The 25,078-nt window shown below is 43.5% G+C and overlaps 1 protein-coding gene across 1 annotated transcript in view; it reads left to right on the forward strand.

The window, feature by feature from the left end:
- The first annotated feature begins 5,532 nt into the window (after window positions 1-5,532).
- The window catches only part of LOC119926894 (calcium-activated chloride channel regulator 1-like), a 36,465-nt gene continuing 16,919 nt past the window's right edge, over window positions 5,533-25,078 (forward strand). The window contains exons 1-6 of the mRNA XM_038745351.1: window positions 5,533-5,694; window positions 10,967-11,107; window positions 11,262-11,409; window positions 13,767-13,875; window positions 15,170-15,347; window positions 23,200-23,418. Of these exons, the coding sequence (XP_038601279.1) occupies window positions 5,533-5,694; window positions 10,967-11,107; window positions 11,262-11,409; window positions 13,767-13,875; window positions 15,170-15,347; window positions 23,200-23,418 (957 nt within the window). The remainder of the gene's footprint in view (window positions 5,695-10,966; window positions 11,108-11,261; window positions 11,410-13,766; window positions 13,876-15,169; window positions 15,348-23,199; window positions 23,419-25,078) is intronic.

Raw genomic sequence — 25,078 nt, forward strand, 5'->3', positions numbered from 1 at the left:
GGGATTGTGTCTGTTGTTATAGTACTCTCCCAAGCACTTATTACAGTGCTTTGCATGCAGTAGCGTGGCTCAGTGGAAAAAGCACGGGCTTTGGAGTCAGAGGTCATGGGTTCAAATCCCAGCTCTGGCAATTGTCAGCTGTGTGACTTTGGGCAAGTTACTTAACTTCTCTGGCCTCAGTTACCTCATCTGTAAAATGGGGATTAAGACTGTGAGCCCCCTTGGGACAACCTGATCACCTTGTAACCTCCCCAGTGCTTAGAACAGTGCTTTGCACATAGTAAGTGCTTAATAAATGCCATCATATTATATTATTATATTATTATTATAAATATGATTGAATTGAATACATTGGAGGAGTCAGGCATTACCAAGCAGTGTTTTAAATGCTGGGGTAGATAAAAACGTAATTAGGGACACAGCCCCCATCCCACATGGGGCTCACAGTTTACGAGTGAGGCAGAAAGGGAATTTCATCCCCATTTTACAGATGAGGAAACTGAAGCACAGAGAAGTGAAGTGACTTGCCCAGTCTTGGGTCTGCAAATTACTTAGCAAATTAAGCCTCCCTGTAAACTTCTTTAACATTGTGACTCTATTACCTGAATGTGTCACTGGCCAGATGAGAACCCATTTCCATTGGAATTCATTCATTCATTCATTCAATCGTATTTATTGAGCACTTACTGTGTGCAGAGCACTGTACTAAGCGATTGGGAAGTACAAGTTGGCAAGATATAGAGACGGAATGAAATACAGCATGGTTTAAGTGGGTAGAGCATGAACCTGGGAGTCAGAAACATCCGAGTTCTACTCCCAGCTGTGCCACTTGTGTGCTCTGTGACCTTGGGCACGTCACTTCACTTCTCTGGGTGTGTGTTTGGAAGGCTTCCATGTGTCAGCATGTCTCCCCCCGTATAGACTGTAAGCTCTCTGTGGGTAGGGAATGTGTCGATCAACTCTGTTGGATTGTACTCTCCTAAGCATTCTGCACACAGTAAGTGTTGATTGTGTCTCAGTGCCCTCATCTGTGCAATGGGGATTAAGACTGTGAGCCCCATGTGGGACATGGACTGTGTCCAACCTGTTTAGCTTGTATCTACCCCAGTGCTTAGTACAGTGTCTGGCACATAGTAAGTGCTTAACAGATACCATAAAAAAGCATATACCTCCTCCAGGAGGCCTTCCCAGACTAAGCCCCCTCCTTCCTCTCCCCCTCGTCCTCCTCTCCATCCCTCCGTCTTACCTCCTTCCCATCCCCACTGCACCTGTATATATGTATATATGTTTGTACATATTTATTACTCTATTTATTTGTTTATTTTACTTGTACATATCTATTCTATTTATTTTATTTTGTTAATATGTTTGGTTTTGTTCTCTGTCTCCCCCTTCTAGACTGTGAGCCCACTGTTGGGTAGGGACTGTCTCTATACGTTGCCAACTTGTACTTCCCAAGTGCTTTGTACAGTGCTCTGCACACAGTAAGCACTCCATAAAAACGATTGATTGATTGATTGATTGATTGATTTATAAAACCCTTCCAACACAAGAGACTTTGAGCTTTAATTAAAATCTCAGAGTCTGTCATCCAGGATTGTTGTGTGCAGATGATCAGGCCCAAGAGAAGCTGCATGGCCTAGTGGAAGATCACAGGCGAAGGATCAGGGTTCTAATTCCAGCTGGACCACTTATCTGCTCTATGACCGTGAGCAAGTCACTTCACTTTTCTGTGCCTCAGTTACCTCATCTGTAAAATGGCGATTCAATGTCTGTTCTCCCTTCTACTTAGACTGTGAGCCCCATGTGGGACAGGGACTATGTTCAACCCGATTATCTTGTTTCTACCGCAAGGCTTATTACAGTGCCTGACATAATATATGCTTAAAAAATACCATTAAGTTAAAAAATATTAGTGGGTGATAGAGACATTAAGATCAATTACAGATAGGGGAAACAGCAGAAAATCTGTTTTTGGTACATAAATCCTGTGGGGCTAGGGTGGGCTGAGGAAAAAAGTCCTTGAAAGGCTCAGACCCAAATGTATAGGCAGTGCATAAGGGAGGGTTAATAAGGTGGGGAAATGAGAGGTTAGTCTTTTTCTTTCTTATTTCTCATCTGAGATTTTCCAAAGTCTGATCAAACCCATACTAGGGTCGAACAAAACAGGAAGCTCTTAACTTATTTGTTTTTTACTGGTACATGAACATTGGCTTCCGATTTCCACAGAAGAGCTTCTGTTTGCTTTTCACAGCATCCACAGTCAAACAGCTGGTGGGGTGATTGCCTAGGTGGTACCACAAACTAGGGGGAGGGCTAATTTCTAACTAGCTTGCTAATTTCCCTTCCTTCCCACCTGTGTCTTGACCATTTATCTTGGTGGATGGTGACTTTTTTATGGTATTTGTTAAACACTTACTATTTGCCATCCACTATACAAAGCACTGGGGTAAATGCAAGCTAATCAGATTGGACACAGTGCATTAACCCTCTTGGGGCTCACAGTAATAATAACCGTAGAATTCGTCAAGTGCTTACTATGTACCAAGCACTGTTCTAAGCATGGGGAGAATATAAGCAAATTAGGTAGGACACAGTCTTTATCCCAATTTTACAGATGAGGTAACTGAAGCCCAGATAATATTGTTATTATTGAGCGAGTACTATGTGCAGACCACTGTACTAAGCACTTATCTAGTGCCCACTGTGTGCAGAGCATGGAAGAGGACAACAGAGCAAGGTATTTTGAATTTTACTCAGTTTCTTAAAATGCTATTCACTCCACCTATCTGATGTCAGAGAAAAATTAAATGAGTCATCTATGCTATTAATAAAGTATTAAAAAGTATTTTATAATCAAAGGGCTTGTCCTTTAAATTGCATCTCAAAATCTTGATTGTTGAAGATTAACATCCCAAACATAGAAAAAAACTACCACTCCTGCTTCATTCATTCAATCATATTTATAGAGCACTTACTGTGTGCAGAGCACTGTACTAAGCACTTGGGAAGTACAAGCTGCTTTCCTCAAGACATAAAGACGAGATAGCATGACTTGACATATGTGAAAAGACTCTGACCAATATTTTAAAAGTCAATATGGAATGTGTTTTCAAGAGCTCTCACGAGTTAATCATCATCATCATCAATCGTATTTATTGAGCGCTTACTATGTGCAGAGCACTGTACTAAGCGCTTGGGAAGTACAAATTGGCAACATATAGAGACAGTCCCTACCCAACAGTGGGCTCACAGTCTAAAAGACCACTCCACTCGTCAGCTGTGTGACTTTGGGCAAGTCACTTAACTTCTCTGGGCCTTAATACTGATATGCCCAGGTTATAATAATAATAATGGCATTTATTAAGTACTTACTATGTGCAACGCACTGTTCTAAGCACTGGGGAGGTTACAATGTGATCAGATTGCCCCACGGGGGGCTCACAGTCAATCCCCATTTTACAGATGAGGTAACTGAGGCAGAGAAAAGTTAAGTGAAGCAGCATGGCTTCTCATTCTCCTCAACACGCTATCCAACCTTGGCTTCACAGACTCTGTCCTCTCCTGGTTCTCCTCATCTCTCTGGCCCTTCATTCTCAGTATCTTTTGAGGGCTCCTCCTCCCTCTCCCATCCCTTTACTGTAGGGGTTGCTCAAGGGTCAGTTACTAGTCCCCTTCTGTTCTCTATCTACACTCACTCCCTTGGTGAACTCATGCGCTCCCACAGCTTCAACTATCATCTCTACGCTGATGACACCAAAATCTACATCTCTGCCCCAGCTCTCTCTCCCTCCCTTCAGGCTCGTATCTCCTCAATCAATCAATCAATTTCATTTATTGAGCGCTTACTGTGTGCAGAGCACTGTACTAAGCGCTTGGGAAGTACAAGTTGGCAACATATAGAGACAGTCCTTACCCAACAGTGGGCAGACAGTCTAAAAAGGGGGAGACAGAGAACAAAACCAAACATACTAACAAAATAAAATAAATAGAATAGATATGTACAGGTAAAATAAATAGAGTAATAAATATGTACAAACATATATACGTATGTACAGGTGCTGTGGGGAAGGGAAGGAGGTAAGATGGGGGGAAGGAGAGGGGGACGAGGGGGAGAGGAAGGAAGGGGCTCAGTCTGGGATGGCCTCCTGGAGGAGGTGAGCTCTCAGTAGGGCCTTGAAGGAAGGAAGAGAGCTAGCTTGGCGGATGGGCAGAGGGAGGGGATTGTCCTGCCTTCAAGACATCTCCATCTGGATGTCTGCCCGCCATCTAAAACTCAATATGTCCAAGACTGAACTCCTTATCTTCCCTCCAAAATGGTGCCCTCACCCTGACTTTCCCATCATTGTTGACGGCACTACCATCCTTCCCGTCTCACATGCCCACAACCTTGGTGTCATCCTTGACTCTGCTCTCTCATTCACCCCTCATATCCAATCTGTCACCAAAACATACCGGTCTCACCTCCGCAACATTGCCAAGATCCGCCCTTTGCTCTCCATCCAAACTGCTACCCTGCTGGTCAATCTCTCATCGTATTCTGACTGGATTACTGCATCAGCCTCCTCTTTGATCTCCCATCTTCCTGTCTCTCCCCACTTCAGTCTATACTTCACACTGCTGCCCGGATCATCTTTGTGCAGAAACGCCCTGGGCATGTTACGCCCCTCCTCAAAAATCTCCAGTGGCTACCAATCAACCTACGCATCAGGCAAAAACTCCTCACTCTCGGCTTCAAGGCGTCCCATCACCTCGCCCCCTCCTATCTCACTTCCCTTCTTTCCCTCTACAACCCAGCCCACACCCTCCGCTCCTCTGCCTCTAACCTCCTCACTGTGCCTCGTTCTCGCCTGTCCTGCCTTCGACCCCCGGCCCACATCCTCCCCCTGGCCTGGAATGCCCTCCCTCTGGACATCCACCAAGCTAGCTCTCTTCCTCCCTTCAAAGCCCTACTGAGAGCTCACCTCTTCCAGGAGGCCTTCCCAGACTGAGCCCTCTCCTTCCTGTCCCCCTCCTCCCCCTCCCCCCACCCTGCCTCCTTCCCCTCCCCACAGCACCTGTATATATATATTTGCAAAGATTTATTACTCTATTTAGTTTACTTGTACATATTTACCATTCTATTTATTTTATTTTGTTAATATGTTTTGTTTTGTTGTCTGTCTCCCCCTTCTAGACTGTGAGCCCGCTATTGGATAGAGACCGTCTCTATATGTTACCGACTTGTACTTCCCAAGCGGTGAGTACAGTGCTCTGCACACAGTAAATGCTCAATAAATACAATTGAATGAATGAATGAATGAATGGGGCTCTCATTCTTCAAAATATAGGGTCTCTTAGGTGTTGAGGCTAACTGTTTCCTTTTTGGAAAATGGGCACTGTAATGATATTCTGTTTCAACTGATAAAAAGAGCAAAGTCCCATAATAAAGCATTTGTAAATAAATCCAAGAGGTGTATATATAAAGGAAGAGAGAGAAAGTGATGCATCCCAGAACAGCATTCTCCCCCAAGAGGTAGAATGAGAAGGGAGATGATGGGGTCACCTAAGATTATTTCTTTGATTCTTGTTCTTCACCTACTGCAAGGCGTTCGAACTTCAATGATTGAACTGAAAGACAATGGCTATGAAGGAATTGTCATTGCCATTAATCCTCAGATACCTGAAGATGCAAAAATAATCCAACAAATAAAGGTAAGAGAGCACCTAGTTTACTCTTCAGCTGTGTTCAACTCCCCAGAGAGCTTTGATTATTATTTTTATAGAAAGTATTCCCCAAATTGAACAGTCCATAGCTGCTTTATAGTCTTCAGTGAAATGCCCTAACCTCATAATAATAATAATAATAATAATAATAATTGTAGTATTTGTTAAGCGCTTACTATGTGCTAGGCACTGTACTAAGTGCAGAGGGGGATACAAGCAAATCAGGTTGGACACAGTCCCTGTCCCACATGGGGCTCACACTCTCAATCCCCATTTTATAGATGAGGAAACTAAGGCACAGAGAAGTGAAGTGACTAGCCCAGAGTCACACAGCAAAGTGGAGAAGTTGGGATTAGAACCTGTGACCTTCTGACCCTCAGGCCCATGCTCTATCCACAAGGTCATGCTTCTGGGCCTCTCACTGTTCTCCAAGACAGACTGATCTCTTCCTCTTGGCTTCACTCAAGATCCTTCCATTTCTATGGATTTCTGCTCACAACCATGACACCTTCCTCCTTTTAATACCTTGCCCCTGTTGGATTCTGGGTCTCAGTGCTTCAGTGGCACTGCCATTCTATTGTCATTTCTGGTTTCCGATGTTTCATTCTGGTACCATGTGTCTAATTATAGACAAAGATCCTCATATCTGGCGAATTCCCCAAGATTGATTTTTAGAGGCAGCTTTACAAAGGGATTATCCCCTTTCTCAAGTCTCCTCAGTCTTGATTATGGATTTCTAGCGAAGAGGGGCTGGAGCAGGGGGAGATGGAAGGGTGGGAGAGGGTACTTCAGGAGTCCCAGTGCAGGGGTCATCCCCTCAACTCATCTCTGCAGGGACCACCCATTTGCCTCCAATATTCCTAGAGCTGGAAGTCTGGGAAGGCTCCTCACCTGCCCACAGCAAGGAAAATAACCTGTGGGTTAAGCACTCTAATACAGTGCTCTGCATATAGTAGGTGCTTAATAAATACCATTGATGGATTGTTTGGGGATTTTATGGGGAATCCTTAGGGAAGCAGGCAGAAAGCCCCAGGGAGGCTCTGTGGGCCTATGCCCAGAAGCCACTCAACAGCAATGGAGTCATAGATTGGTAAACCTCACCCCTATCATGTACCCCTTTGCCAATAGAGGGAATAAATGGTATTAGGCAAAGAAACTAGTAGATAAACCACACCTAAGAAGGTAAGAAATTCATTTATTCATTCAGTTGTATTTACTGAGCACTTACTCTGTGCAGAGCACTGTACTAAGTGCTTGGAAGAGTAAAATTTCACAATAAGCAGACAATTTCCCTGCCCACTAGGAGCTTACAGTCTAAAGGGAGAGAATTCTACATTGTCTCAGGGCACGCTGTATCCCTACCACAGATCTAACACAGTAAGCGCTCAATAAATACGAATTAAATGAATGAACGAATCTCCCTCTAGCAATGACATCAAATGGAGTTTGGAGGAAGAGTTGCATTTCTTGACAGCCAACCTCCCTCATTCTCACGTGTCCAAGGGTTGGGATGTTCCAAAGAATAATAATAATAATGATGATGATGGTATTTTTAAGCACTTACTATGTGCCAGGCACTGTGTTAAGCACTGGGGTGGATACAAGCAAATCAGGTTGGATAAAGTCCTTCTCTTACATAGGGCAGTCTCAATCCCCATTTTACAGGTGAGGTAATTGAGGCACAGAGAAGTGAAATGAGTTGCCCAGGGTCATGCAGCAGACATGTTGCAGAGCCAGGATTAGAACCCCTAACCTTCTGATTCTCAGATCTGGTCTCTATCCACTCTGCCATGCTGCTTCTAAAAAATCTCAATGCATCCCCGACCTTAGACCTACAATCAGAAGTGGCTTGCTACCAGGTGATTCTTTCAAATATACCAGAAGGAGGAGAAGCCTCCTTGAAGGACTCCAGATCCTCAACCTATTTCAGACCTAAATTAGGGGGTTAGTTGACCTTATTCTTTGGAACATCATCATCATCATCATCATCATCAATCATATTTATAGAGCACTTACTATGTGCAGAGCACTGTACTAAGCGCTTGGGAAGTACAATTGGCAACATATAGAGACAGTCCCTACCCAACAGTGGGCTCACAGTCTTAAAGGGGGAGACAGAGAACAAAACCAAACATACTAACAAAATAAAATAAATAGGATAGATATGTACAAGTAAAATAAATAAATATCCAATCCCTTGAGCTTCGGGGTCTCCCACAGAGGAAAAAAGGGGCTGCAATTTTTTTAAAATTAATAATGGTATTTTTTAAGAGCTTGCCATGTGTCAAGCACAGTTCTGAACACTGGTGTGGATACAAGTAAATTGGGATGGACATAGTCCCTGTCCCACATGGGTCTAGCAGTTTCAAACTCTATTTTACAATTGAGGTAACTGAGGCACAGAGAAGTGAAGTGGTCACACAGCAGATGAGTGGTGGAGCCAGGATTAGAACCCATGACCTTCTGATTCCTAGGCTCATGCTTGATCCACTTCACCCTGCTTCTTCCCATAATTCTATTTGGTGATTTCATTACCAAAGCTCCTTACACTAAGTGCGTGGCGTTCAGGATTGAGGACTCCACTTTGTAGTTCCCTTTTTTTCATATTCTCTTTACATACAGTAACTTTTTTCTTCAAAAATTTTCCTCTGAAGTGTTTGAAAACCCCTTTGCGAAAGAACCGTGGTATGCGGCACAGCTTTTAAAGAATAATAATGGTGGTATTTGTTAAGCACTTACTATGTGCCAGACCCTGTTCTAAGCGCTGGCGGTTTAAGATTGACTTGGGATTTTTAGCATTAAAGGGATCCATTGTTGCTGGCTCAGGGCCCCTAAATGGAATCCACACCCTTGGCAATGGTCCTGGGGCAACTGGTTGGCGAGGGTAAACAGAGGTGTGCCAGGGCAGCTGCTGGGCTGACGTGGGCAGAGTGGCCACTGATGGCACTCCCAAATATCTTCGGAAATAGCAGATGAACATTATAACAATAATCATTATGGTACTTGTTAAGCGCTTACTATGTGCCAAGAACTGTTTCAAGAGCTGGGATAAATACAAGTTAATCTGATTGGACACAGTCCAAGTCCCACATAATAATGATAATAATGATGATGGCATTTATTAAGCGCTTACTATGTGAAAGGGCACTGTTCTAAGCGCTGGGGAGGTTACAAGGTGATCAGGTTGTCCCATGGGGGTGAGCCCACTGTTGGGTAGGGACCATCTCTATATGTTGCCAACTTATACTTCCCAAGCACTTAGTACAGTGCTCTGCACACAGTAAGCGCTTAATAAATACGATTGAATGAATGAATGAATGGGGGGGCTCACAATCTTATTCCCCATTTTCCAGATGAGGTAACTGAGGCGCAGAGAAGTTAAGTGACTTGCCCAAAGTCACACAGCTGACAATTGGCAGAGCCGGGATTTGAACCCGTGACCTCTGACTCCAAAGCCCGTGCTCTTTCCACTGAGCCACGTGGTTTACACTCTTAATCCCCATTTTCCAGATGTGGTAACTGAGGCCCAGAGAAGTGAAGTGACTTACCCAGGGTCCCATGGCAGAGAAGTGGAGGAGTCAAGATTAGAACTCAGGTCCTTATGACTCCCAAGCCCGTGCTTTATCCACTAAGCCACACTGCTTGTCTATGTTTGTGCACTGCAAGGGTTGGGCCACCTAATGTGGTGATGTGCTCTGCACACGGTAAGCGCTCAATAAATACAACTGAATGAATCTGAGATTGGACAATTTGTTAAATTCCCCTGAATCTAGAGTGTGTCCCTGGAGCGGGGGGAAACCCTGCTTCCCGAACCAATCTATTCTATGAGGAGCAGTGTGGCCCAATGGAAAGAGCATGGGCCTGGGTTCTAATCCAGGCTCTGCCACATGTCTGCTGTGTGACTTGGGCAAGTCAATTCACTTCTCTGTGCCTCAGTTACCTCATCTGTAAAACGGGGATTATGACGATGAGCCCCATGTGGGACAGGGACTGTATCAAACCTGATTACCTTGTATATACCCCAGCTCTTAGAACAGTGTTTGGCGTATAGTAAGTGCTTAACAAATACCATTATCATTGTTATTATTACTCCTGTCCCTGAACCTTGTAAATAAAGGTACTGCTTCTGAGCCACGGAAATCAAAGGCAGGAGGCTGGGTTGTTTAAAATCAAAATACCAAATATAAAGGTGCCTGGTGTCGCCCTGACTTGCTCCCTTTATTCATCCCCGCTCCCAGCCACACAGCACTTGTGTATGTAGCTGTAATTTATTTATTTATATTAATGTCTGTCTCCCCCTCTAGACTGCAAGCTCACTGTGGACAAAGAATGTGTCTGTAATTGTTATATTTTACTCTATTTTACTCTTAGTACAGAGATCTATACACAGTAAGAGCTCAGGAAATACGATTGAATGAATGAATGTATGGTGCTGAATCAGTATCAGTCAGGAGAAAGAACGGCAGAAAATCAATCACTCAATCAATCATTGGTATTGAGCGTTTATTTTGTGCAAAGCTCTATTCCACGCACCTGGGTGACTACAATATGACAGTGTTGGTAGACACGTTCTCTGCCCAGCTGACAATCCAGAGGGGGAAATGGACTAACTAGTATAAAACCAGGCAAATGACCATCTTAGACGTGGGGCACTGACCTTGTTTAGCCCCCATTGAGTAAAGGTGGAATGGGTTCCCTGAGCAGGGGAAAATAAGTGTTTGGGAAAGTCAGGTTCAATCTTAAGAAGCAGCAAACCAAACATATTAACAAAATAAAATAAATAACCTAGGGGATAGAGCATAGGCCTGGGAGACAGAAGGATCTGGGTTCTAATCCTGACTCTGCCGTATGTCTGTTGTGTGACCTTGGGCAAGCCACTTCACATCTCTGTGCATCAGTTACCTCATCTGTCAAATGGGGATGAAGATTGTGAGCTCCATGTGGGACAAGGACTGTGTCCAGTCCAATTTGCTTGTACCCACCGCAGCACTTAGTACCGTGCCTGGCACATAGTAAGCACTTAACAAATGCCACAGTTATTATTATTATCAAATTTGCCACCCCAACTACTATCCTCTAAGCTCCTTGAGAGGAGAGACCATGTCGACCAATTTTATTGTACTCTCCAAGTACTTAGAAAGTGCTCTGCACACAGTAGGCTACCAATATTGATTGATTGAATACATTTCTGTAAAATGAGAGATGCTTTTTTTCATTTCATTTCAAATCACTCTTCCTCTGTTCTTTTTATCTCTATCAGGATATGGTGAATGATGCTTCTTCTTATCTTTTCACGGCCACAAAAAAAATGTTTTATTTCAAAAACGTAGCTATATTAATTCCTGAGACGTGGAATGATAAACCTGAATATTTGGTCTCCAAACGTGAGTCCTATAAAACGGTGAGTTCAACAAGTTCTCTTTAAATAATGCAATCTATTAGTATGTTTTAAATCCCCATTTGTTTCAACACTAATTACACCATTTAAAATAATCCAAGCAACCTTTCCTTCGGTTTCTTCTGTTTTACGAAACAAAGACTTTTAAATTTTTTAGGCAGATGTTAAAGTTGCAGAACCCTCCCCGATCCATAGAGATACCCCCTACACCCAGCAGACAGGACAGTGCGGAGAGCCGGGAGAATATATTCACTTCACTCCAAAATTCCTGGCAGGAGACCTGTTGAAAGAGCATGGACCACTAGGTACCTCTTCATTTTGCTTTGAGATTGAAGATAGTACTTGTAGTGGTAATGATATTTATTGTGCGCCTATTTAATGCAGTGCACTGTAATAGTGCCTGGAAAGTTAATAATAATAATAATAATAATAATAATAACATTTATTAAGCGCTTACTATGTGCAAAGCACTGTTCTAAGTGCTGGGGAGGTTACAAGGTGATCAGGTTGTCCCACGGGGGGCTCACAGTCTTCATCCCCATTTTACAGATGAGGGAACTGAGGCCCAGAAAAGTTAAGTGACTTGCCCAAAGTCACACAGCTGACAATTGGCAGAGCCAGGATTTGAACCCATGGCCTCTGACTCCAAAGCCTGGGCTCTTTTCACTGAGCTATGCTGCTTCTCATAAAGTTCAGGAAAAGCCCAACATGCCTCCCCAAAGTGGAAAAACTCAAATGGTTGCCCATCCACTTCTGTATCAAACAAAAACTCACTATTAGCTTTATCAGCTCTTAATAATAATTACTATGGTATTTATTAAGCATTTACTGTGTTGCCAGGTACTGTAATAAGCACTGGGGTGGATACAAGCAAATCGGGTTGGACAGTCCCTGTCCCATATGGGGCTCACAGTCTTAATCCCCATTTTGCAGATGAGGTAACTGAGGCACAGAGAAGTAAAGTGCCTTGTCCAAGGTCACATAGCAGACAAGTGGCTGAGCCAGGATTAGAACCCATGACCTTCTGACTCCCAGGGCCATGCCTATCCACTATGCCATGCAGCTCTTCCACTCCCACCTCTCTTTGCTTCTCTCCCAATACAGTGTGAAGCAGTGTGGCTTGGTGGAAAGAGCATGGGCTTGAGAGTCAGAGGACATTCATTCATTCATGCATTCAATCATATTTATTGAGCACTTACTGTGTGCAGAGCACTGTACTAAGTGCTTATGGACATGGGTTCTAATGCCGACTCCACCACTTGTCTGCTGTATGATCTTGGGCAAGCCATGTAACTTCTCTGTGCCTCAGTTACTTTGTTTGTAAAATGGGGATTAAGGCTGTGAGCCCCACGTGGGACAACCTGATTACCTTGTATCTACTCCAGTGCTTAGAACAGTGCTTGGCACACAGTAAGCTCTTAAAAATATTATTGTTATTATTATTATTATTATTATTATTATTATTATTATCAAGAAGCAGTGTGGTCTAGCAGAAAGACGACAGGCCTGGGAGTCAGAGGACCTGAGATATAAGTGCTTAGTACAGTGCTCTGCACACAGTAAGCACTCAATAAATATGATTGAATGAATGAATGTAATCCCAGCTCCACCCCTTACCAGCTGTGTGACTTTGGGCATGTCACATCACTTCTCTGTGCTTCAGTTCTCTCATGTGCAAAATGAGACTCTATCTGTGTACTCTCCCCTACTTGGAATGTGAGCCTCATGTAGGACTTGATGATCTTGATGACCCCAGCCCTCAATATAGTGCTTGGTACATAGTGAGCCCTTAACAAATACAATTGAATGAATGAATGCAATCCCAGCTCCACCCCTTACCTGCTGTGTGACTTTGGGCATGTCACATCACTTCTCTGTGCTTCAGTTCTCTCATGTGCAAAATGAGACTCAATATGTGTACTCTTCCGTACTTGGAATGTGAACCTCATGTAGGACTTGATGATCTTGATGACCCCAGCCCTTAATATAGTGCTTGGTACATAGTGAGCCCTTAACAAATACCACAGTTATTATCATTCTTATTATGATTATTCATTGTCTCCCCCTTCTAGACTGTGAGCCCACTGCTGGGTAGGGACCGTCTCTATATGTTGCCAACTTGTACTTCCCAAGCACTTAGTACAGTGCTCTGCACACAGTAAGCGCTCAATAAATATGATTGAATGAATGAATAACCCAGACCAAACACTTCTCTCCTGGAACACCAACCTACTCACTGCCCCTCAAGCTCATCTCAAAAAGCAGCATGGCATAGTGCATAGAGCACGGGCCTGAGAGTCAGCAGGTCATGGATTCTAATCCCGGCTCCGCCACCTGTCTGCTGTGTGACCTTGAGCAAGTCACGTCACTTCTCTGGGCCTCTGTTACCTCAGCTCTAAAATGGGGATTGAGACTGTGAGCCCCACCTGGGACAGGGACTGTGTCCAACCCGATTTGCTTGTATACACCCCAGTGCTTAATACAGTGCCTGGCACATAGTAGGTGCTTAACAAATACCACAATCACTATTATTATTACTTTCGGTTGGCAAGGGATTACTGAGGGCAGAGAAGTGGTGGGCAGAATCAGGAATAATTAACCATGGTACTGATAAGTAGGGAATTAAGTTGCTATAAAATGACATTTCAAAATTCTCCCTCAGGTCGAGTGTTTGTCCATGAATGGGCTCATCTGCGGTGGGGAGTGTTTGACGAATACAATGACGAAGAACCTTTCTACAAGTCCGCTGCAGGAAATGTTGAAGCGACAAGGTAATAGCATTCTGATTTAAGTGGCTTTGAGCAGAAAGCAGTTGCATCATTTTATCTCCACTGATAACTTTTATAAATGCAAATCATCCAAATGGTTTTAACTACCAGATTACATAATCCAACCTAATCCTCACTGACCTCTGTCTCCAGTGGTGATGTAATTCCCTCTGCATCAAGCCAGAATTCCTGACCCTTAGTTTCAAGGCCCTCCTCCAGCTCTTTCTCCTTCTAAATCTGCTCTGTTCACCCACCAATCCCAACCTGCCCTCTCCTCTCATTCCAAACTCACCTTCTGCTCATTCCTTGTCCTTGCCTCCGCTGCCTGGAATTCTCTCCCCAGCTGTCCTCCTTTTCTCTTCTCCCACTACCTTCTCCATCACCCTGACTTGCTCCATTTATTCATCCCCATCTCTCAGCCCCACAGCACTAATGTATGGATCCGTCATTTATTCATTTATTTGTTTAATCATATTGCCTGTCTCCCCTCTAGATAGGGAACATGTCTGTTTATTTTTACATTGCATTCTCCCAAATGCTTAGTACCGTGCTTTGCACACAGTATATGCTCAACAAATATGATTAAATGAATGAATGAAAGCCCTCCTGAAATCTTAGCTCCTCTCTCCGATTAATTCCCACCAATCCAGGCTGCGTCATTCCAATACTCAACTTAGGAATTATGGACATCCCTTTAAACATCTGATATTCACTCCACCCTCAGCCCCAAAGCACTTATGTACATATCCTATAACCTATTTTAATATCTGTTTCCTCTTCTAGACCGCAAGCCTATTTTGGGCAGAGAACATACCTATCTGCTCTGTTATAGTTTACTCTCTCAAATGCCCTACACACAGTAAACACTTAATAAATCTGATTAGTTGATTGATTGCTACAGTGATCTACAGACACTCATTCATTCATTCATTGTCATCATCATCCTCATCAATGGTATTTACTGAATGCATTCTGTGTCCAGACCACTGTATTAAACACCAGGGAGACTCCAGTACAACACAATTAGAGCTTACACTCTAGAGGGGGAGACATACATTAATATAAATAAAAAATTTGTGATGTAGAATCTACTCCATCCTTCTACAGTCTTGCTGCTACCCATCTTCCTGCTCACCCTATTTGTAAATAATTTGAGTCTACCTGCCTCCTCTATTAGAAAATTTATTTTACTTCCATTGTGTTCTCTCCAGTGCTTCTGCACATAATAAACACTCAATAACATCATTACCAAGATGATGAGGTGAATCCTCCAAGATTAATTCTGATATCTTTTTAGGTGTACACTAGGTATCTTTGGTTCAAACATAAAGAACATTTGCCAAGGCAACAGTTGTTTGGATAGGCCTTGCAAAGTGGATTGGAAGACGCAAATGTTGGAAGAAGGCTGTAAATTCATCCCGGATGAATTTCAGTTTGAAACAGCATCCATAATGTATCAGTCAAGTATTGATTCCGTAAGTATTTCGGTCACTCGCTCTGGAATTTGGACTGGGATCATTGGCCAGGTATGGAACGGCTTCTCCACTGGATCCTGGTTTATAATCCACATTTTCTAGGAGTTTTATAATAATAATAATAATAATAATAATAATAATAATAATAATGGTATTTGTTAAGCACTTACTATGTGCAAAGCACTGTTCTAAGTGCTGGGGGAATGCAAGGTGATCAGGTTGTCCCACGTAGGGCTCACAGTCTTCATCCCCATTTTACAGATGAGGTAACAGGTCCAGAGAAGTTAAGTGGCTTGCCCAAGGTCACACAGATGACAAGTGGCGGAGTCAGGGTTCGAACCCATGACCTCTGACTCCCAAGCCCATGCTCTTTCCACTGAGCCATGCTGCTTCTCTCGTTGTCAGACACTGTCAGCTTAAAATTGTCAGGACTTAAAATGGATGAAAGTAAGAAGACTTGAAAAAAAAATATGTTAAAATTTAGAACTTTACAACACTTGCAAATACTTTTCATAGGAGTTTTCCTTTACCAAAAACCACATTTAAAATATTTTAAATGAGCCTACGAAAGGCTAGAAGATCAGTCTAAAAACAGAGCTCCAAGATTATGTTACAAACTGAAGAGTATCATCATAGATTGATGCCTTTAAAGATAAGAGCTATGCCTTTTCCAAATTCCTGTGGTGCCCAATACTGGATACTTAATTCATAATAATAATAATAATAATAATAGTTGTTAAATGCTTACTATGTGCCGAGCACTGGTCTAAGCACAGGGGTAAATACAAGTTTATCAGATTGTCCTACGTGGGGCTCACAGTCTTAATCCCCATTTTACAGATGAGGTAACTGAGGCATAGAGAACTTAAGTGACTTGCCCAAAGTCACACAGCTGACAAGTGGCGGAGCTGGGATTAGAACATGTATATATGTTTGTACAAATTTATTTACTCTATTTATTTATTTACTTATTTTATTTGTACATACCTATTCTATTTATTTTATTTTGTTAGTATGTTTGGTTTTGTTCTCTGTCTCCCCCTTTTAGACTGTGAGCCCACTGTTGGGTAGGGACTGTCTCTATATGTTGCCAATTTGTACTTCCCAAGCGCTTAGTACGGTGCTCTGCACATAGTAAGCGCTCAATAAATACGATTGATGATGATGATGACCTCTAAATCCCAAGCCTGGGCTCTTTCCACAAAGCACTGCTGCTTCTCTGAATTAACTGATGAAGATCTGTGAACCAGTTACTTTCATTCTAAAATGAACAGAATGAAGACTGACTAAAATGGGAGCACTTTAACGTCAACATGCTTAATGTTTAAAATGTAAGGTTAAAACCTACTGGGATTTTATTGGGATTGGGATTTTAGGGCTCCCTGGTGCCACATATTTGACAGTCCCCTTGTGGGTGATTAAAGAGTACTTCCATGATTGTCTCATCTAGGATAGATGCTAAGCAAGATTAATGAAGATTGCTAATCAAGATGGCAGACACTCCAGTTACTCCTATTCTCTGCCTCAGGAGTGGTCCTCAGTTGCTTATTTGATCTTTGGCTTGTTATTCTGTTGATTTCCCTTTCCCACTTCAGTCATTACAAAATCTCAAAGCAGATATTCAGAATTATGGTATCTGTTGAGTGCTTTCATTCATTTAATTCAATCATATATATTGAGTGCTTATTGTGTGCAGAGCACTTGTACTAAGCGCTTGGGAAAGTATGATATAACACTAAACAGACACATTGTCAAGATGGCAGACACTCCAGTTACTCCTATTCTCTGCCTCAGGAGTGGTCCTCAGTTGCTTATTTGATCTTTCGCTTGTTAATTCTGTTGATTTCCCTTTCCCACTTCAGTCATTACAAAATCTCAAAGCAGATATTCAGAATTATGGTATCTGTTGAGTGCTTTCATTCATTTAATTCAATCATATTTATTGAGTGCTTATCGTGTGCAGAGCACTTCTACTAAGCGCTTGGAAAAGTATGATATAACACTAAACAGACACATTCCCTGCCCACAGTGAGTTTACAGGCTAGACGGGGCAGACCGAAATCAATACAAATAAATAAATAAATGACAGATCTGTGCATAAGTGTTGTGGGGCTGAGAGTAAAGAACAAACATAGCAAGTCAGAAGGGAGTGGGAGAAGAGGAAACAGAGGGCCTCATTTGGGAAGGCCTCTTGGTAACTACTGGGTAGACAGATACACATTAAAATCGGGTGGGACACAGTCCCTGTCCCATAAGGGGCTCATGACTTAAATCCCAGTTTACAGATGAGGTAACTGAGGCCCAGAGAAACAAAGTGATTTGCTCAAAGTCACGCAGCAGATAAGTGTCAGAGCCTGGATTCGAACCCAGGTGATCCATGCTTTAGCCACTAAGCCATGCTGCTTCTCCAAGAAGCAATCAGTCAATCTTGCACCAAAATCTTCCTCAGGTTCCCAACCTACTCACTGTTACCAACCTGCGCACCGTGTTTCGTTCTCATTCAATTGTATTGAATCTAAGCACCGTGCTGCTTAGGGAAGCAGCGTGATTCAGCGGAAAGAGCACGAGTTTGGGAATCAGTGGTCATTAGTTCTAATCCCGGCTCCCCCACATGTCTGCTGTGTGACCTTGGGCAAGTCACTTAACTTCTTTTAGCCTCAGTTACCTCATCTTTAAAATGGGGATTAAGACTGTGAGCCCCACTTGGGACAACATGATCACCTTGTATCCCCCCCAGTGCTTAGAACAGTGCTTTGCACATTGTAAGCGCTTAACAGATGCCATTATTATTATTATTATTATCTGTCTCACCCTTGATCCCTCACTTGCACCCTACTTCCTGAACCTCTCAGGAAGCACACTCTCATCCATTTTAAAAGCCAGACTAAAATCATGAACCTGACTCATCTCTCATTGTCCCACCTTACTCTCCCTCCCTCAAGCATCACCTAAGTGCTTGAATCCATGTCCCCTAAGCAATTAGAAACTCCCCCCATCACAGCATTTATGTACACATCCTCATCCTTGTTTGCCTCTTCTACCTGTGTTATTATATCTCTCTGCCTTGAGAGTAAGCTCTCAGAGAGCAGTGATTGTGTCTAAAAACACTGTTGTCCTCTCCCCAGTGCTTATCACAGCACTCTGCACACAGAAAGGGCTTAGTAAATGCTGCTCATTGACTGGCTGACTGATTGATAGGTTATCAGCAAGACTGCCATGGGAAAGAGAGGAATCATTGTCACATAAGTAGTGTAGGTGGGGAAGGAATGTGTCTGTCTATTGCTGTTTTGTAACAATTTTGCACTCTCCCAAGCGCTTAGTACAGTGCTGTGCACAGAGTAAGCACTCACTGAATACAATTGAATGAAAGGGAGGAGAGTAGAAAGGTCCGATCTCCTTCCCCAATTAAACCCTCTTTTCCCTGACTCCTCCCTTCTGCAGCTGGATATGTGCCCTTTGGGCATTTGGTATTAATCCCTCCTTCAGCCTCACAGGACTTATGTACATACCTGGTCATTTATTTATCCATATTGTCTGCCCCCTCTTCTAAACTGTAGGCTAATCGTGGGCAGGGAATGAGTCCACCAACTCTGTTGTACTTTCCCAAGCTCTACAGTGCTCTGCACACAGTAAGTGCTCAGTAAATTCTATGGATTGACTGACTGATTGAAAGAAAAGCAAGGGGAACAGTTGGCTCAGCCCTCAAGCCCACCAAACCCTGTAGCTGTGATAGGCACCCCTCCAGGTGTCTGGGAAATAAATGGTTGGCAGCACTGCCACATCACTGTCCTAGAAGAGGGATGCCTTGTCATGCCAGAGGAAAGTGGTGAGAGAGAGAGAGAGAGAGAGAGGAAAATAAAGGAGCAGTAGAGTTAAATTTGCCGATGCAAAGCATCTCAATCCATCAGTGGCATTTATTGAGTGCTTACTGTTGCAGCACACTGTACTAAGCACTTGGGAGGCTACATTACGCGCTGGGAAGCAGCATGGCTTAGTGGATAGAATACGAGCCTGAGAATCAGAAGGACCTGGGTTTTAATCCTGGCTCCGCCACTTGTCTGCTGTGTGACCTTGGGCAAGTCACTTTACTTCTCTGGGCCTCAGTTCCCTCAGATGTATATATGTTTGCACATATTTTTTGACTCTATTTATTTATTTATTTATTTAATTTATTTGTACATATCTATTCTATTTATTTTATTTTGTTAGTATGTTTGGTCTCTGTCTCCCCCTTTTAGACTGTGAGCCCACTGTTGGGTAGGGACTGTCTCTATATGTTGCCAATTTGTACTTCCCAAGCGCTTAGTACAGTGCTCTGCACATAGTAAGCGCTCAATAAATACGATTGATGATGATGATGATGATGTAAAGTGGAGATTAAAAGTGTGAGCCCCATGTGGGACAGGGACTGTGTCTGACCTGATTAACTTGTATCTACCCCAGTGCTTAGAAGAGTCTTTGGCATGTAGTAAGTGCTTAACAAGTACCATAATTATCTATGTACCAAACACTGCTCTAAGCTCTGGTGTAGATATAAGGTAATCAGATTGTTCCACACGGGGCTCACAGTCAATCAATCAATCAATCGTATTTATTGAGTGCTTACTGTGTGCAGAGCACTGTACTAAGTGCTTGGGAAGTACAAGTTGGCAACATATAGAGACAGTCCCTACCCAACAGTGGGCTCACAGTCTAGAAGGGGGAGACAGAGAACAAAACCAAACATATTAACAAAATAAAATAGATACAATAGATATGTACAAGTAAAATAAATAAATAAATAGAGTAATAAATATGTACAAACATATATACATATATACAGGTGCTGTGGGGAAGGGAAGGAGGTAAGACAGGGGAAATGAGAGGGGGACGAGGGGGAGAGGAAGGAGGGGGCTCGGTCTTAATCCCCATTTTACAGATGAGGGAACTGAGGCCCAGAGAAGTTAAGCAACTTGCCCAATGTCACACAGCAGACAAGTGGTGGAGCTGGGATTAGAACCAACGTCCTCTGACTCCAAAGCCTGTGCTCTTCCCACTAAGCCACGCTGCTGGTAGACATGCTCCCTGCCCACAGTGAGCTTAAAATTTTTCCAAACTGGAGACCCAGGACGCCCTAGGTACAACATACAGCCTGCTGCTGTTCTAGTGGAAAGAGCACTTCCCTGGGAATCAGGCAACCTGGGTTCTAGTCCCAGCTTTGCTTCTTGAAGGTTTCTGAAAGAAACAGTACGGTGCTCAGCACACAGTAAGCGCTCAATAAATACGATTGAAGAATCCCCAAGATGTTCTGCAAGATGGATGAACCCAGTAGGAATCCTGAAATATTGCTGGTCTGCGGAGATCACAGCAGCTACCAACACATCCACCCGCCTGGTCACAGTCCTGAGGACCAGGGTTGGCTCACTGCTAGGGCTCAAAGTATGCCCTGCAGGTAGAAAACCTTTATGTGATTGTTTCAGTGTGTGGCATTCCTCCCCGCCAACCCACCCACTTCACTCTATGCCCTAGCAATAACCCAGCTGACAGGAAGCAGCATGGCTTAGTGGAAAGAGCATGGGCCTGGAAGCCAGCAGGACCTGGGTTCTAATCCTGCTCCACCACTTGTCTGCTGGGTGACCTTGGACAAGTCACTTAATTTCTTGAACCCATGACCTTCACAGAGGTCATGGGTTCAAATCCCAGCTCTGCCAACTGTCAGCTGTGTAACTTTGGGCAAGTCACTTAACTTCTCTGTGCCTCAGTTACCTCATCTGTAAAATGGGGATTAAAACTGTGAGCCCCCCGTGCTTACAGTGCTTTGCACATAGTAAGCGCTTAACAAATACCATCATTATTATTATTATTTCTCCGGGTCTAGGTTTCCTTATCTGTAAAATGGGGATTAAGACTGCTAGCCCTTTGTGGGACAGGAACTGTGTCCAGTCAGATAAGCTAGTATTTACCCCAGAGTTTAGTACAGTTCCTCACACTGTAAGAGCTGTTAAGAGCTTAACAAATACCACAAAAATAAAGGTGAGTTGGAGCGGAACGGCACCAGCCACTACTACTGCCATCAATTCCTCTACACAGGTTTCCCATTCTGGAATCTCAGAACTGTCCCTCATCCAGCATTCCCAACAGGAGACTCTGGGCTCCATCATTACATACAATTCATTTTCACATTCTAGTCCCACTGAAGAAAGAAGAGGGAGAAATAAACTTACAAAAGGGAACTAGAAGGGGAAAGTAAAAATATTTTCTTAACAGGATGACCAGGTATTCGAAACCACTGCTACCATCAATCAATCAATCCACGGTATTTATTGAACACTTACTATATGCAGAGCACTATACTCAGTGCGTGGAAAAGTACGTCAGAGCTGGTAGACACATACCCTGCCCATAATGAGTTTACAATCTAGAGCACAGACACAGACAGGCATGAGCCGGACCCTCCTTGTCAGGACTGGCCGGGGGTGGTGGGCGCACCCCCATTGGGCCCCCTCCCGCTCCCCTGGTCGAGGGTCCCAGTGATATTCATGGCAAATAGGCATTGCACCGGGTTGGAAACATGTTAGATTCTGCTCTACAGCCAATACCCCATCTCACAAGCCTGCAACCTTGGTGTCATTCTCGACTCCGCTCTCTCGTTCACCCCTCACATCCAATCCATCACCAAAACCTGCCGGTCTCACCTCCGCAACATTGCCAAGATCCGCCCTTTCCTCTCCATCCAAACCACTACCCTGCTCGTTCAAGCTCTCATCCTATCCCATCTGGATTACTGTATCAGCCTCCTCTCCGATCTCCCTTCATCCTGTCTCTCACCACTTCAATCCATACTTCACGCCGCTGCCCAGATTGCCTTTGTCCAGAAATGCTCTGGGTGTGTTACTCCCCTCCTCAAAAATCTCCAGCGGCTACCAATCAACCTACGCATCAGGCAGAAACTCCTCACCCTGGGCTTCAAGGCTGTCCATCACCTCGCCCCCTCCTACCTCACCTCCCTCCTCTCCTTCTAGAGCCCAGCCCGCAACCTCTGCTCCTCTGCCGCTAATCTCCTCACCGTGCCTCGTTCTCACCTGTCCCGCCATCGACCCCTGGCCCACGTGATAATAATAATGGCTATGTGCCAGGCACTGTACTAAGTGCTGCAGTGGATACAAGCAAATTGGGTTGAACACAGTCCCTGTCCCACATGGAGCTCACAGTCTCAATCCTCCTTTTACAGATGAGGGAACTGAGGCCCAGAGAAATGAAGTGGTTTACCTAAGGTCACACAGTAGACAAACAGAGGAGCCAGAATTAGAACCCATGACCTTCTGACTCCCAGGCTTATGCTCTATATACTACACCATGCTGCTTCCCTGATTATCTTGTAACTACCCCAATGCTTAGAATGGTGCCTAGCACATAGTAAGTGCTTCACTAGTACCATTATTAGTATCACTTTTCTCATTAACAAATACCATTAAAAAATGACTACATTTCCCAAGAGGCGAAGGGGCTAATTCACTGTATTTTACATCAGTAAAGGGGTGGAAACATGCTTCCCATTATGCAACCCTGCAGAGGACATCCTTACCTGCTCACCTAGGATAGCAGGGGACACCCTCAAAGGAAAGGCCTACACCTCCATATGTGAATTAACTCAAAGATGTCAAGGGACCATATGGTTAAATACAATCTCTCTAACCAACAACCCCAAAGCACGTTAATTATTCCAAGAATCACACAGTATGTGAGAAGAAAGAGTTAAACAGGGATCTTTAAAATATGACTCTCTCATCACTGGGCTGATTGATTTGGGGGATTGTTTTTTGGTGATACCCGTGCCTAGTTCTAACCATCCTCAACGAAATGTCTTTTCCAGGTGGTTGAGTTCTGTACAGAGCACAACCATAACGCAGACGCTCCAAACCCTCAAAACCGAATGTGCAACTGCCGAAGCACTTGGGATGTCATCAAGGATTCAGCTGACTTCAAGAACAGCAAACCCATGACTGGCCAGCCACCAAAGCCTGTCTTTTCTTTGCTGAAGTCTATCATCAGAAGAGTCTGTTTGGTGCTTGATAAGTCCGGAAGCATGGCGGTAAGACCATCCCAGCCAAATTCTGGACCCTCTTGGGGGTCCATTTGGGACTCAGGGGCACAGGCGGAATGACCTGTGGGAGGCTTGGGCTCATCCAGGTGTGGGTTGCCCGCTCTCCCTATCATGTGGACATTGCACTGCCTCAGCTCCCTCTTGTGTCCCTTGCGTTCATTCATTCATTCAATCAATCGTATTTATTGAGCGCTTACTGTGTGCAGAGCACTGTACTAAGCGCTTGGGAAGTACAAGTTGGCAACATATAGAGACGGTCCCTACCCAACAGTGGGCTCACAGTCTAGAAGGGGGAGACAGACAACAAAACAAAACATATTAACAAAATAAAATAAAATAAAATAAAATTATTACTCCACCACCGGTGCATTGAGAACCGATCGTGGGGTCAGGCTGGCCCACAGTGAGCATGTGTAGCTGGACCTATCAAAATTCATTCATTCAATCGTATTTATTGAGCGCTTACTGTGTGCAGAGCACTGTACTAAGCGCTTGGAAAGTACAATTTGGCAGCAGAATTTTTCATTTCTGTTGCACCGAGGGAAATTTTCCAGATGACTGACTGACTTTTCACAGGGTCCGTTGCCCTTAACCAGAATTCCTCTCTGTTCCCCACACAAAAAAGCACACAGAAAAGAAAAGTTTGGTAACTCTCCAAATACTTCACATTCAAATCAATCTACCAACAAAAGTATCTACTGAGCGCTTACTCTTTTCAAAGCATGTACTGCATACTTGGAAGAGGATAATAGTGTTAGTTAGACATGATTCCTACCCTCAATGAGCTTTAGAATCTAGTGCAGGAGACAGACACTAAAATAAATTACAGATAGGGCAAGCAACCGAGTCAGAACGGAGAAACCATGAGCTTTCTTGATAGGTTCAGCCTTTATGGTTTAAGTACATTAAAGTTCAGTCAGTATAACAACAATAATACCAGAAATGGAAGATAATCTATGGAAAGGATGGTCTAGGTGTCCCTTACCCTCTTCATGTCAAGACTTTTCAGGTTTTCTCACTTGGTGTCTGTCTCCTCCTCTAGACTGTGAGCTTGTTGTGGGCAGGGAATGTGTGTTTATTGTTATAGTGTACTCTTCCAAGTGCTTAATACAGTGTTCTGCACACAGTAAGTGCTCAATAAATACAATTGAGTGAGTGATTTTAATGAGACATTCAGAGATTTATATATACATAATAAAGGGGAGGATTTGGTGGGGAGAAGAAAAGTAAAGGGAAGACAAGTATGGAAAATATCACCATGAATATCACCAATAGTAATAGCATAAACCCAGGGAACATCCTATATCCTGGCATTAACAATACTAACAATAATTATGGTATTTGTTAAGCACTTACTATGTGCCAAGCACTGTTCTAAGTGCTGGGGTAGATACAAGGTAATCAGGTTGTCCCACACGGAACTCACAGTCTTAATCCCCATTTTACAGATGAGATAAATGAGTCAAAGAGAAGTTAAGTGACTTGCCCAAGGTCACACAGCAGACTAGTGGTGTAGTCGGGATTAGAACCCTTGTCCTCTGACTCCCAAGCCTGTGCTCTTTCCACTAAGCCATGCTGCTTCTAAAGCACCTAATGATGCAAACAACTTGAATCCTTATAATGTTTCATTTAGATCTATTTGGTTAAC

This window comes from Tachyglossus aculeatus, chromosome 4 (genome assembly GCF_015852505.1).
Source record: "Tachyglossus aculeatus isolate mTacAcu1 chromosome 4, mTacAcu1.pri, whole genome shotgun sequence".
Lineage (NCBI taxonomy): Eukaryota > Metazoa > Chordata > Mammalia > Monotremata > Tachyglossidae > Tachyglossus > Tachyglossus aculeatus.